Source organism: Rousettus aegyptiacus, unplaced genomic scaffold (assembly GCF_014176215.1).
Source record: "Rousettus aegyptiacus isolate mRouAeg1 unplaced genomic scaffold, mRouAeg1.p scaffold_m13_p_14, whole genome shotgun sequence".
Lineage (NCBI taxonomy): Eukaryota > Metazoa > Chordata > Mammalia > Chiroptera > Pteropodidae > Rousettus > Rousettus aegyptiacus.
This window is the reverse complement of record NW_023416289.1, coordinates 40,743,980-40,757,907: the sequence shown is the minus strand read 5'-3', so window position 1 is coordinate 40,757,907 and position 13,928 is coordinate 40,743,980. Positions and strand designations below refer to the sequence as shown.

Sequence of the window (13,928 nt, the reverse complement as noted above, 5' to 3'; positions counted from 1 at the left end):
ATTTAATTACCTGATTAAATAATGATATTGTATCAATATCGAATTATCAGATTTTTATAACTGTACTGTCATTAGATTTTTTAAAAAGTGTCCTGTTCCTAGAAAATACACACTGAATAATCTAGAAGTAAAGGGATATCAGGTCTACATCTTACTCTCAAATAGTTCATAGAGAATAGATGAAAGAGAGAATTTGATAAATGAAGTGTGACAAAATGTTAACAATTGGTGAATAAGAGGAAAGAGTATCTAAAAGTTCCTTGTCTTTGTCTTGAAACTTTTCGTTAAGCTTGAAATTATATCAAAATTAAAAGTTCACAGAAGATTTCTAAGTAACTTAACTGTATCACATAATAAAATTCAAGAATATTTATTGAAACACAAAAAATATCTCGCACCTGATAATGTAAAATCACAATGTCTGGCACCCAATCAAAAATTACCAGGCATGTGTGTGTGTGGGAGACCGGTCATGAAATATCAGCCATGTGCCAAAAACACTTCTGACATCATTCATCTGCTTTTTAAACCAATTTTGAGCCAGGCACTGAGTTATGGACTGGTATGCAAGGTATTATTTCCATTTTATCCATGAAGAAACTGAGGTACAAAGACATTTAGTAACACACTCAATGTCACAGCTTTTAAGTGACCGAATCAGGATTCAAACCCAGATCTACTCAATGCAAAGCCACACTCCTTCTATATGTCATGCTGAAGGGGAAATAATATAAACAGGTATAAATAACCTAGCCCTAAAAGACTCTAATTTTTTCCAAACAGAATCTTTCAGAAGCATGTTGTACTAGCTGTCATTTTAAAATATTTCCTTTTGTATCAATTGACTTTTTATAGGTTAAAAATACAGTAACAACCAGTTTTTGACACAAAAATTTAATTTTGTAAACAGGATATTCTTGACATTAGTGATTCCATATGAAGAAAGATTGCATATGTTCTATATCTTCATAAGGATTTGATTACAACGGTGTATGCATTCAAACTCAAATTTTCATGTAAAGTTTGTATATTTCATCATATGTAAATTTTCCTCAAAAACTTATGAACTAGAAAAAAATTAACCTACACATCCACAAAAAAAAAATGACATAGTAAAGAGAAAGTTACCAGTTGGTGACAGAAATGAGATTGTCCTGTCACCAGGGAGGAGCTTACTGACAGAAGGTCAGAGGAAAGAAGCCTTCATATGTGGCCCAGACACAGGTAGGCAGGCAAGCATGGTAATGGAGAATGAGCTAGTTCTCTTCTGATTGCTACTGTTTTCTCCATGAGATAAGAAATGGGATCATCAACGGAGTGAGGCGGAGATTTGAGGTGGGTAAACAAAGTGTTAGAGTTGGGGGTCTAGGAGAGACCGATTAGAGGTGAGGAGGGTTCAGGTGCCTTGGTGGGTTTCAGTTTCTTCCATTACACCAGTGCTTCCCAACTGAGTTGACTTTGTTCCCAAAGGGACACTGAATTATGTCTGGACTCATTTTTGGTTTTTACAACTGGGATGGAGGCTGCTACTAGAACTTAGTGGGTAGAGACCAAAGATACTACTAAAAATCCTACCACACACAGGACAGGTACACACACACACACACACACACACACACACACACACACACACACACACACAGAACTACCCGGCCCAAACATCAATAGTGCAGAGGCTGAGAAGCCCTGTCACACATCCCTCTCTACCCCAAGTTCCTTCTGTAGCAGGGAAGCAAGTCAGGCCACAAGAAGAGCTTCAGCTATTTAGAACTCCCCTTCTCATACATCTTAGGGTCCCCAGTGAGGCAGTCCCATCAGGCTCATCTTGACCCAGTTCTAAGGTCAAGAAAAAGTAAAGTACAGGGTTGGAGTGGACCCAGTACTGCCTCTTCCCCCAGGAGCAAGGGTAGATGACAAAGGAAACCAGAGCTATGTAATCCCTTAATCAAACCTTCTCTTCTCTTCCAGAATCTACCCTAATAGGCCTTAACAAGAAGGGACTCCACTTTCTATTGTACCATGTGCCTGGGACCTGGGGTGTCAAATTTCCCAAGACCTTCAAGCACTTCCTCCCCCATGGGAACTAAACATGGTCTGAGGCACTTTCACTAGAAGCATGTTTGCCTCAAGCATTTTTGTCACAAACATTTTTGCCGCATAACTAATTGTCTACGAGGCAATTTTGCCAGAAAAAGATAAAATCACAACAAAGAATAAAAGGACATTAATAAGGACATAATGAAACATAGGAAATCAATAACAAAATAAATAAGAATTCATTGCAATACAAATTATTTGAATTCATTTAAAATGCTTGTAGATTTATGGCTATTTTTAACACCGGCATCACCACACCTGCTCGTCACTGTACAGACCACTATGAGGACTAGCTAAGATTTATATGTAACATAAAAAAGGAGTCACAGCGAGAACTTCGTCAATGGGGAAATAAAACCAGACAGACAGCTAACTTAAATACATTAAATCTGCCAAAGGCAGTTGATTCGTCAATGGAGAAATGAAACCAAACGAAAACTGTCAACCAGTTATTTTATATTTTTTTATGGCAAAACTGCCTTACGGCCAATTATTTATGTGGCAAAAATGTTTGCAGCAAAAATGCTTGTGGCAAAAATGTTTGTGGCAAAGGGCCTCTCAGACCCTTGACTTCAGGGGCTCTCTCCCCAATACTAGCCCCAGGCACTGAGGTCCTGGCCCAGCTCCAGGTTTTGGCAACCTGCCCTCTGACCTGGCCAGGAGTTAGATAACTAAGGCCAGTTTCTGGGGCCAACAACAGATAAAGCTGGTAGAGGGCTTAGGGGAGCAGTGGGGAGCAATGCGTGGGAGTAAGTTGGAGGGTCATTCAGATCTGACACTTTCTTCTGGGGCTTCCGCCCGCCCCGACCTTCTCCCAACCCCACTTCAGCCCCTGCCTGGCTACAGTCCTGTCCAGTGCAGTCTGACCTGTGGAGGCATGAGAGAGAGAGAGGGAGAGAGACAGAGAGACAGAGAGACAGAGAGAGACCCCTCCCACCAGAGAGTTCAGAGGAGACAGTGACTAAGAAAGCCTTATAGAGAAAGAGAGAAGCAGAGAGAAAGAGAAAGGGGACAGACAATTAGAGACAAAACAGAGAGTGAGAAACAAAGACCCAGAGACACAGAGGGAGAGACAAACAGACACATAAAGACAAAAAGACAGAGAGGAAGAGATTAAAGAAGCAGAAAAAAAGAAAGGCACATACAGAATTTCAGAGATAAACTGTGAGAGACAGAGAGCGGTGGGAAGAGCTGTAGAAGTCGGCCCTGGAGAGTGAGAAATTCCTGCTCAGGACAGAAAGGGCCTTGCCCAAGGTCACAGAGCCAGTCAGGAAAATAGAACCAAGAGCCCAGAACACCAAAGAAACTCGGCCCCCATTCCCAGCCCATCATTTTGTCACAGTCCCACAACTCCATTCGCCCAAAGCCAGACCCAGGGCCCTGGATGGCAAAAGTGGAAAGCCTTTGCCCCATTCCAGGACGAAATGTGGAAAATTTGTAAAAGCTCAGACCGGCGAGAAACCAAGCAGCTCTAGAAGAGGTAGTGCTCTGAAAATCTGGGCCCCAAGCTCAGGGGCAATTTTATTTTTGTACTCACGTGTTACAGTTGGCATGGGCTCATTTACAGACCCCTGAGTTGCTACAGGCAGTTACAGATCATAGGATTTTCTATCTAACAAGCACGAAAGCAATACATCTTTAGGGGAAGATAAGTAATCAGTTGACCCCAAGACCTCTGGCCTTGCAACAAGCATGTTTACAGAAGCGGAAAAGAGTTGAATAGAAATGGTGGCCATTAAGGGGAAAGTTCCTTTCAGAATTACACCATTGACCATGATGATGTTCAGGAGTTCAAAAGTGGTTCCAAGGGTGACATTCCTGCTGGCCATGAGCCGAACAGTACATACAAGTCAAAGCAGGAAGATTGGAGGGGATTGGAAATCACTGGAGAACTAGAAAAGGGAGCAAGGGGTTGTGGACAGATGATTTAAGAGCACTCCCCACACACCTAAAGTTGCAGAGCACACATCTGGAGTGACCAGAACCAGCCTGCTCCAGAACACACCTCAGCTGCCCCTGCAGCGCAGCAGGTAAAGGGGCAGGAGAGGGGCTCTCAAGAGATGGGTTGTTGGACTGGCTGGGATCTCCCCAGTCATCTCCTCTGGGGGTTCCCTGGGTCTCTGGGTCGGTCTTCCCAGGACTCTCTCTGGAACTCTGTGCATTCATTTAGTCCCAGTCAGGGCTGGGCATTGGGGTCTCTGCACTGGTGCTTCACTGAGCAGGCCTTGTTCTCTGGAATGTGACCCCTTATTTCAGACACTTGATTCTTTACCATCTGTTTCTGCTACTGCCCTCCTCCTTGATCTCTCTCTGCATGTCTCTCTAATGTTCCCTGTATCTCATTCTCTCTCTCTGTTTACTGTCTCTGTCTGTGTATCACTCTATTCTGTTACTCCTTTAACCTAAAAATAAAAGCTCAAAGTGAGAGACAACAAGCGTTTATTTGAGATCAATAAGAATAGCTATTGAGGAAACGCTGATTCAGGCAGAAACCCAAATAGTGTTTCAACTACGAGACAAAAGTAGGGGATATTTGTGAGAAGGGAAGGGGAACAACTACATCAATAGAAGGAAGGCATTTGTAGCAGTGCAGATAATATAACATAGTGATGCTTATTCTAAAAAATGTTTTTAATTTTCGGTCCATGAGTCATCAGTCTATAGTCGTAATATCTGCTCTATTGTAATCTTTGCAAACAATTCTTTGGCATCTATACACATTTAAATATCTGTTTTTCTCCATCCCTCATTATTTCCATGGGTATCTCTGTTTCTCTCTCTCTCACACTCTTCCTCACTTTCTGCCCCTCTCCAGCTGTCTCTGTCCCTATTTCTATTTTTCTTATTGTCTCTCTGTATTTTAACTACCTCTACCTGTTTTCTGACTGTCTCTGTCCCCTTCCCTCTCTCTACCTTCCCTCCCTTCCCCCTTCCTTCCCTCCTACTTTCCCTTGGCCTTTCCCTATCTCTGCCTCTCTGTACCTCCTTTCTTCTCTCTATGTGCCCCCATTTCCAGGGCCTAGGGAAGTCAAGTTCCAAAAGGAGATTAAAGGTAAAGAGATCCCACTCCCTCTCCAGCCCTACCCTCTCCTATTTTGTCCCCAGATGCCTGCAACTGCCTTCACTATGGACAGTATAATCACAGCCATCTTGCTCCTGCTCCTGGCTCTCACCTGTCTGTTTCTGACCCTCAGCCCAAGGGGCAAGAGTCGTCTTCCCCCTGGCCCCAGGCCCCTCCCATTCCTGGGAAACCTGCTGCAGCTTCATTCCAAAGACATGTTGACCCATCTCACCAAGGTGCAAGGGCCTAGGTTTGGGTAAGGGAGGAGGACTAGAGGGAGAGGTCCCAGAGCCCCAGACCCTGCCGTAACCTCTGTCTTTCTACCTCCCAGCTGAGCAAGACATACGGCTCAGTGTACACAGTGTACCTGGGGCCCAGGCCAGTGGTGGTTCTAAGTGGGTACCAAGCTGTGAAGGAGGCCCTCGTGGACCACAAGGAGGAGTTCAGTGGCCGCGGCCACTACCCCGGCTTTTTCAACTTCACTAAAGGCAATGGTAAACCTGCTCCCCATCTCCCCCACCCCTCACCCATTCCACATTGAGGGAGGGGATAAGGTAGAAGAGTATCTTCCTAATTTGGGTGACATTCAGGGCCTCTGATCTCATCGATGACACCAGATAGGCTGAAGCCAGGCAGTGCTAGGCTAGGTGATGTTTGCTCTGCCTTCCTTGCCTCCAGATCCCACCACCATCTCGAATTGTACTTCTATCCCAATCCCCATCTCCATTCAACTCCAACTCCATTCTCATCCCAATCCCCATCTCTATCCCAGCCACACCATCGAATCTCCATGTCAGTCAGTGACCAAATTATCTGGTACCAGGTCACAACATCCACCTCAACTCAATCCACATCCATCCTACTTCCATGTGCCCCATTTCAACCTCAACTCATTTCTATCTGCAACACTGACTATATCTCGCCCAAACTCCATTCCCATTATGAACCCTCTCCCAATCCCCATGCTAAAATATATTATCAACCCCACCCTAGTCCTTTAGTCAAATTGAAATCCACTGTCATTTACCCCTCAGCTCCAGCCCCATCTTCTATCTCAATCACCTACTGAAGTTTTCAGTACCCACTTCCCATTTTCAACCTGAATCCCACTACCAACAAAAAAAGACCCTGCCATATATCTATCCATCCCCAAAACTCAATCTAAACCTCAGTCTACCATTTCTTCTCATTCTACCCAACTCCATCCCCATCACCAACCTCAAACCAATTTATCATCAATAACCAGTCCTCTCTCATGCCCCATTCCCATCCCCATCCCAAGCCAAACTCAACTCCATCCCCAGCCATTCAACAACTTATATCATTAACTACAACTCTATCCTATCTCAATATCCTATCCTCCTTAGGCTTGGAGATCACCTAGTCTTATAGTTTTCTATTCTTTTAACATAAATTTCAGTCAAAGGAAGTTATATGGCAAGGCCCAATAAATGATAAGAAAGCAATAAAGAGAGAGAAGGAAGGAAGGAAGAAAAGAAGGAAGGAAGGAAGGAAGGAAGGAAGGAAGGAAAGAAAGAAGGAAGGAAGGAAAGAAGCTGCTCTGATTGAAAAGGGAGTCCCAGAGACCAGCATCCTGGATTATTCTTCTCCGCTTAAAGAATCCCTAGGCTCCCCTGGCCCCTTCACTAGATGAGTCCCAGGTGCCTCAAGATTTGGAATTAAAGAGCTCAGGTTTAAAAAAAAAAAAAAAAACACCTCTTGTGTATTGAGTACACTTTCCTCTTTCATGTCCCCTTCTCTTGGCTTGATCTTATGACCTCTGCTGTCCAAGTATACCAGATGCAAGGAGATAGAGACAGGGTGGTTGAGAAAGTCACCTTGCTACTTTTGCACAGAAAATATCTAGATACATACATCGCCTGTTACTAAAAATAGCTACCACCTAATTATTCAATATGGAGCCCAGAGGGTAACAGAAGGGTTCTGACACTTACTAGCTGTCCACCTATGGGCAAGTGTCCTCCCCTCTCTGACTCTCAGTCTACTAACATAAAAAGGTTGTTATGAGAGGTCAGTGAGATAATGCATACAACACAAGGCAATACACTATAGATTTTTCTTCCTTAGCATCTAGTTCTCTGCTAGTTTCAGAAGAATCAGAGATCAACACATCCAAGATCTTATCTTACTGTAACTGCAAGTCCAGTGAGAGACATAGCCCATCACCAGACTGAAGCATCCCAGAGTCATAGTCAGGGCTGGGTCAGCCCAGGGAGCTGTGGGAACCCAGAGGAAGCCCAGACCCAGCAAGGGAGGGAGATCCAGGGAAGGCTTCCTAGAGGAAAGGACCTCTAAGCTGAGATCTAAAAGATGAAGATGGCCTGCCAAGAGCAGACAAGGGGTGAAGAGTGTTGTGGAAAGAAGGACCAGCCTGTGCAAAGACCCTGGGTCCAGGGAGAAAAGAGAACAGGGTCTGTCTTGTTCCTGGATAAATTCCCAATGTCTCGTTCATTTTTCTTACTTCTCTCCCTTTTTGTACATCTGTTAATTAATAAGCAATCACCAGCTTGTGATAAGCACTGCACTGGACAATGCTAGTAACACAAAGGTGAGAAGGACAGTCCCCCACCCTGCCTTCACAGTTTAGTGAAGGAGATAGCCCCATCACCAGACAGTGATAGTCCAAAATGGTTAGGACTGTGATGCAGGAAACAGAGGCAAAGTAATCAGGCGTCTGTTGACAGAAGCCAGGGTCCTATGGAAGCTCAAAGAAGGCGCCTGACCTGACCCAGTCTGGAGTGTCAGAGAGGGCTGACTGTAAGTTGGGGCAGGGGGAGCTGGGTGGGGACAAGCATACTCATAGTCTCTCTTCCGGCAAACAATAGGAAAGGGAAGTGAGATGGCAGTGGTCTCAGAGACAAGTCGTAGGTTGAGCTGACCCCTACTCTTCTTGTCAGGCATCGCCTTTTCCAACGGGGAGCGATGGAAAGTCCTCAGGAAGTCCTCTATGCAGATTCTGCGGAACTTAGGAATGGGGAAGAAGAGTACTGAAGAGCACCTCCTGGAGGAAGTCGGCTTCCTGCTGGAAGAGCTACGGAAAACTAAAGGTCAGAATTCCCGAATGCAGTTCATACCCTCAAGTTGCAACTATCCTACATAACAGGCGAGATTGCCAGATACCATCGCAGGGGTGTGAGCGAGAGGCTCCTCACTTAGCTCATAATGAGAGTAATGCCCCCTGGTGGTCAGCTTGTGGTGCTGCGTTTCCTTCAGGTTCAGTGTCAGGATGTGTTGTTATGTGGTGGCCGCTCTGTTGCGCTGTGTGGTACTTTGAGCACAGCTTGTGTAATTGCGGTGGGAGACCATGATGCTGATGCTCTTGTTCAAGACCTCAAGACTTCGCACATGTGGGGCCCTGTGCGAAGCACATTTTCACACATAAGTCCATTAAATCGTAACAATCCATTTTGCAGATGAGTAACAGGCTTGAAGGAAGAAAGCTAGTAAGTGGAGGAGCCAAGATTTAAACCTGTGTCTTACTGACACCAAAGTCCACACTCAACACACTTATGCCCATTTGTGAAGTGCTTACTGGATACCAGGCACTGTGATAAACTCTTCACATCTGTCAATAACTTTCACCCTCCCAACAAGCCTAGTAAGTTGTTACAGGTGACAAAGCTGAGTCCCAGAAAGTTTAAGTCATGTGCCAGGAAGTGGCTGAGCTGGGATACAAACCCAGATCAAAGCCATAACCCTTTTCCGCTTCTCACCCTCAGGCGAGCCCTTAAACCCCACGTTTGTGCTAAGCCGCTCAGTGTCCAACATTATCTGCTCCGTGATCTTCGGCAGACGCTTCGACTATGACGACGAATATCTACTCAGCATTATCCGCCTCACGGATGATAACTTAACAATCCTGAACAGCCGCTGGGGCGAGGTCAGGAGACCAAGTTATTTGGGTGACAGAGGCGGGGATGAGGGGGTCCACACACACTCAAACAAAAACAGCGGGCGGGGTCTGGACTGCAATTGGCCCACTTGGTCCCGCCCCTTCTCGTCTGACCCCGCCCCCGAGTTACAGAGCCCCGCCTAGCCACATCTATGCCCACTCTCCCGAGTCTCCACATACCCACACAGTCCCAGTCCCTGCTAAGCCTCTTCAGAAACTAAGTGCCCCCTCAAGACCCCGCCCCTGCCCACCTGATCCTCAGTCGCACACACCCTGCCAGCTGCTCCACACTTCTCCGACTCTACCCCTTCCCCAGTGGTACAACATCTTTCCAAGCCTAATGGACTGGTTGCCCGGGCCGCACCGACGCCTTTTCTGGAACTACAGGCGCTTGAAGGACCTCATCTACCGCAGCGTCCGCGACCATCAGGCCTCCCTCGACTCCAGCTCTCCCCAGGATTTCATTGATTACTTCCTCCTCAAAATAGCACAGGTAGGCGCTGCCTGGAAGTCCCACCTCTGGCCTGACCTGCTGCCCCTGCCTCACACCAACAAAGACCCCGGGTTGAGCGGGTTTGAGTATATTCTCCCCACATCTGGGAAGTGAAGCCGAAACACTTGGCTTTGCCGCTCTGGAGCCCGGAGCCATTCGAGGCCACTACCAATTACCAACTCATGAGGAAAGTCGTTGAGGATCTGCTTGTTGTGAGCCCCGCCCTCCCGCGCTCCCCAGCTCCTCCGAGGAAAAGAAGTTAAACAGAGACCCTGAGCCGGCGCCCTGCGGCAACTGCGCAGATCTGGGGAGGACGGGGCGCCACAGACTCCGAGGCTGCGGTCACTGTCGGGGCAGGACCTCCAAATCCTGACTCATATCCCGACATCCCTTTACCCCCGCAGAATAAGCAGGACCCGCAGAGCCACTTCCACATGGATACCCTGCTGATGACCGTACACAACCTGCTCTTTGGAGGCATCCAGACCGTAGTCACCACTCTGATGTACGCCTTACTCGTGTTCTTGAAGTACCCGAAAATTCAAGGTGCGCGCGCTGCCTCGCGCAGCTGGGAGACCCGCCCACGACTAAGCCCCGCCCACACCCAGTGAGCACCAGCGCCTCCCAGCGTGCTCGTTAGTACCAGCCTCGGGTTTACGTCTGGATCCCACTTTCCACACCGAGGTCGACCCCGCCTACGTGGCCCCTGCGGTCCACAGAGCCTGCTGAGTCGGGGATCCCGCCCGCTTGGTCTTGCTTTGCGGCCCACCTCTGACCCTGCCCACGCAGCAAGTGTCCTGCCTCCCAGCCGGGTTCTCGCTGTCCGCCCAGAGCCCGGGCCGCGAGCGTCAGCCACAGTGCCTGACCAGGAACCCGCATCGCCCCACCCCACCCTCAACAGTTTGACCCGCCCACACAGCGCTGTCCGGCATCCCTTTTTCCCAAATTCCGCATCCGGGTCTATCCCGCGACCCTGGCCACCAGGACAGTCCGACAGGGTACGCGCCGCCTGCCCCACCCCCAATATTTCAGCCCTCCCTCACAGCCCACCAACTCGATCTACCCCCCAGCGGGCCTAATCCTCGAAACCCCGAAACCCCACCTGCAATCTCATCAGAGACCTTGACTCCAAGCAGCCCCGAGCCCCGAAGCCCCAACCGCACAACCTGGCCCCTAAGAGCCATCGGGCAAACCAAACTTTTGCCCTTACCAACGTTTCTGAACTCAAGCCCTCCCCCCCCCCCCGCGAGGCTCCAGCTAACCTTCACATGCACCCCTGCAGCAGCACCCCAGCTGGGAAAAGTGCTGACTGGACCCTTCCCAGACACTCACACACAGACCTCGTCCTAGCCCAGTCGAGCCCACTGACAGCATCGACTATGCTCCCCTCTCCGTCGCCAGTCCGAGTACAGGAGGAGATCGACCACGTGGTGGGACGACAGCGGCTGCCGACAGCGGCGGACCGAGCGGCCATGCCTTACACAGATGCTGTGATCCACGAGGTGCAGCGCTTCACAGACATCGTCCCCATGAACTTGCCTCACCGCGTCACACAGGACACGACCTTTCGCGGCTTCCTGCTACCCAAAGTGCGCTGGGCACCTCACAAATGACATCTGACACCCTAAAGAGAGGCATCCCAGGCTCATGCAACTGGCATCCAAGGCTCTAGCAAGGATCCCAGGCCCTAGCAATCCACATCCCAGAACTTAGCAACTGGCATCTGAGCGAGCCCTAGCAGCAGACATCTGAGGCTCTTAAATCCAGAACCTCAGCCTCTGCCCAGGACCTCACCTAGAACCATAGTGGACTGGACCCTGTCCTGAACTCAGGACCCCATCTCCATAACAGATCCCCTTCCTAGGACCCCTCTCGAGAATCCCCAGGGTCTAAGACTACATCCTGGAGATCCTCTGTGCCTAAACACTGTTCTCAGAGACCTTGCTCCCTCGCCAGAAACCCCAAATCCATTCCTGCAATGGGGGGGGGAGGGGTATTTCATGTCCCTGCCTTAGGCCCTAAACACATCTTCCAGCATCCATTACTGGGAATCCCAGACTCCCAAACAATTCCTGGACCCCTGGTGGAGTCCTATGCCTCACACACCCCCATCGAATCCCCAGGAACCCCAGCTCTATAGAGCAGAAACCCTAGGTAAGGAACATCCCAACCCTTCTGCTCCACTGATTCTGCCTCCCACCCACACAGGGCACAGATGTCATCACCCTCCTTAATACGGTCCACTACGACCCCACTCAGTTCCAGGAGCCCCAGGAATTCAACCCTGAGCACTTTCTGGATGCCGATCAGTCCTTCAAGAAGAGCCCTGCCTTCATGCCCTTCTCAGCTGGTGAGAGTGGTGGGGACAAGAGTCAGTCTTTCAGGTCCCTTACTCCCACCTTCATTGCCCAATTCTCATTCTACTCTCCAAACCCTCTCACTTCTTCATCCCACCCATCCTGAGCTTTGGATGTGCAAAGACATCCATTCTCCCTTCCAACTCTGCTTCTACAGCAGATAATGACTGAAATCCTATGGATGGAGGTCAGGAGGCAGGAGAATAATTTAATTTGAAGTGGTCACTGTTAGTCTTTCCACTGGGTGGCGTAAGTGAAGTGGTTCTAGTTTTTCTTGGCTTTCATCTACGCAGCTGGAAAAAAATCTTTCTTGTATAACTCAATATTGGAAAGGAAAAAAGAGGAGAGATAATAATAGGCAACTTAGCATATTGCCTACTGTGTGCCAAGCACTGCTGCCTCTGAGAACTGTAAGAGTGGTGACGAAGAGCTGGGCTTTGCAGCCAGACTCCAGCTCCTTCTCCAAGCTATTGTCTTGGATATGTTACGTCACCTCTGTGCCTCAATTTCCACATCTATAAAATGCAGATAATAATAAGGCCTACCTCTTGGAGTTGTTAAGAGGATTAAATTAATTAATAGCGGTGTAGTGCTTAGAGTAGTGCATGGCACACAGTAAGACCTACATAAGTGTTGTATTCTCACTGCTTATCTGTATTTACCATTCACACAACCTAATGAGGCATTATTGTCGTCTGCATTTTAGATGCCCAGAAACTGTGGCTTGCCTAAGATCACAAAAGTAGTAATGACAGATCCGGGATTCAAACCCATGAAGTTGCATGTGTGTCAGCCAGGTCATTCTGGTCCAAGAGTTACTTAAAACATCTTTCCCAGGCTTTTAGATGAGTGCATCTGTGACGTCCCCAGCTGTCATCCTCATATGTTTTCCTCTGAGGCCTTGGGACTGGACCCCCTCACCGCATCTTATCTCTTCGCTCTTCCCCATCGTCCCACCCCGCAGGTCAACGACTGTGCCTGGGTGAGTCGCTGGCGCGCATGGAGCTCTTCCTCTACCTCACCTCCATCCTGCAGAACTTCTCGCTGCAGCCGCTGGGGGCGCCCGAGGACATTGACTTGAACCCGCTCTCAGTCGGTCTCACCAAATCGCCACAAAACTACCAGCTGTGCTTACGCGCGCGCTGACACCCAGTCCCTTTATCCTGTGGGCGATGAAGCCCGCCCCTACGGGTTGCTCCGTACCTCTTGTCGTCCCACTGTGCCCCTATTCTTCTCGCTGTCACACTTGCTTCCTCTCACCTGCCTGCCACATCCCTCATCGCTCCAATCCTTACCAGGTCTGCGTCCCCAGAGGCAGAGAAAGACGTGGGGAAAGGGAAGTGCATGCCTTGTTTTACTCGCGACATGAGGTTTTATTCGGTCTATTATGGACCCTTTGGGAGACTTTTTGCATCATTTCCTATTAAATTACAGTAGATTAAAACCTGCTTTGGCTGAATTCAAGGGAGAAAGACAATCCCTAGGATGGGGAGAAAGGAGGTCTTGTTGCAGAGAGAGGAGACACCTAACTGTAACTAGTTCCACACTCACCCTTGGGGTGGCTAAGAATTGGGAGAAATTGTTTCTTGGAGATAGGCTGGAATATGAAGGCCGTGAGGGCCTGAAGACAGGCAAATAAACCAGGGCAGAGACAAGGTCAGCAACCCAGAGAGAGGCCAAACAACTCTGCAAGAGATGAAGGACTCTGTAAAAAGAGGGACATGTGTAAGCAAGGAGAAGGTGAGAGATGGGAAGATATAAATAGACACAGAGACTGAGAAATAATAATTATTAATACATGGTGCATCCTAGTCATACACTGTTCTAGAGCTCTCACTGAAATCTCCCTATGAGGCAAAACAATATCATTATTCATTTATGCAGATGAGCAAACTGAGGCTCACAGAGATGAAGTGACTTGCTCAAGATCACACAGCCAGAACACAGGCAGAGCATCTAGTTCCAACACTGTTCCTCTCAATCTCACAGAGCAGAGGCACAGAGGAA

At 48.2% G+C, this 13,928-nt stretch overlaps 1 protein-coding gene across 2 annotated transcripts; it reads left to right on the top strand.

The window, feature by feature from the left end:
- Nucleotides 1-3,916: 3,916 nt before the first annotated feature.
- On the top strand, nt 3,917-13,382 carry LOC107521815 (cytochrome P450 2F3). 2 transcript variants are annotated; one of them, XM_016166863.2, is made up of 10 exons: nt 3,917-4,127; nt 5,203-5,394; nt 5,490-5,652; nt 8,077-8,226; nt 8,899-9,059; nt 9,388-9,564; nt 9,969-10,110; nt 10,915-11,153; nt 11,773-11,914; nt 12,886-13,382. In XM_016166863.2, the coding sequence occupies exons 2-10, from the start codon at nt 5,203-5,205 to the stop codon at nt 13,065-13,067; spliced, it is 1,548 nt and encodes a 515-aa protein (XP_016022349.1). In that variant the 5' UTR covers nt 3,917-4,127; the 3' UTR covers nt 13,068-13,382. The 2 variants fall into 2 exon arrangements, with proteins under 2 accessions (XP_016022349.1, XP_016022350.1); XM_016166864.2 differs by having other exon boundaries at nt 3,920-4,127; nt 10,966-11,153.
- Nucleotides 13,383-13,928: the final 546 nt, after the last annotated feature.

Excerpts from the sequence above, each read along its gene's own strand:
- LOC107521815 (XM_016166863.2), top strand. The coding sequence starts at position 5,203 with ATGCCTGCAACTGCCTTCACTATGGACAGTATAATCACAGCCATCTTG. Across the intron at positions 5,395-5,489 it reads TGTTGACCCATCTCACCAAG|CTGAGCAAGACATACGGCTC; the intron begins GTGCAAGGGCCT and ends TCTACCTCCCAG. Across the intron at positions 8,227-8,898 it reads AGAGCTACGGAAAACTAAAG|GCGAGCCCTTAAACCCCACG; the intron begins GTCAGAATTCCC and ends TCTCACCCTCAG.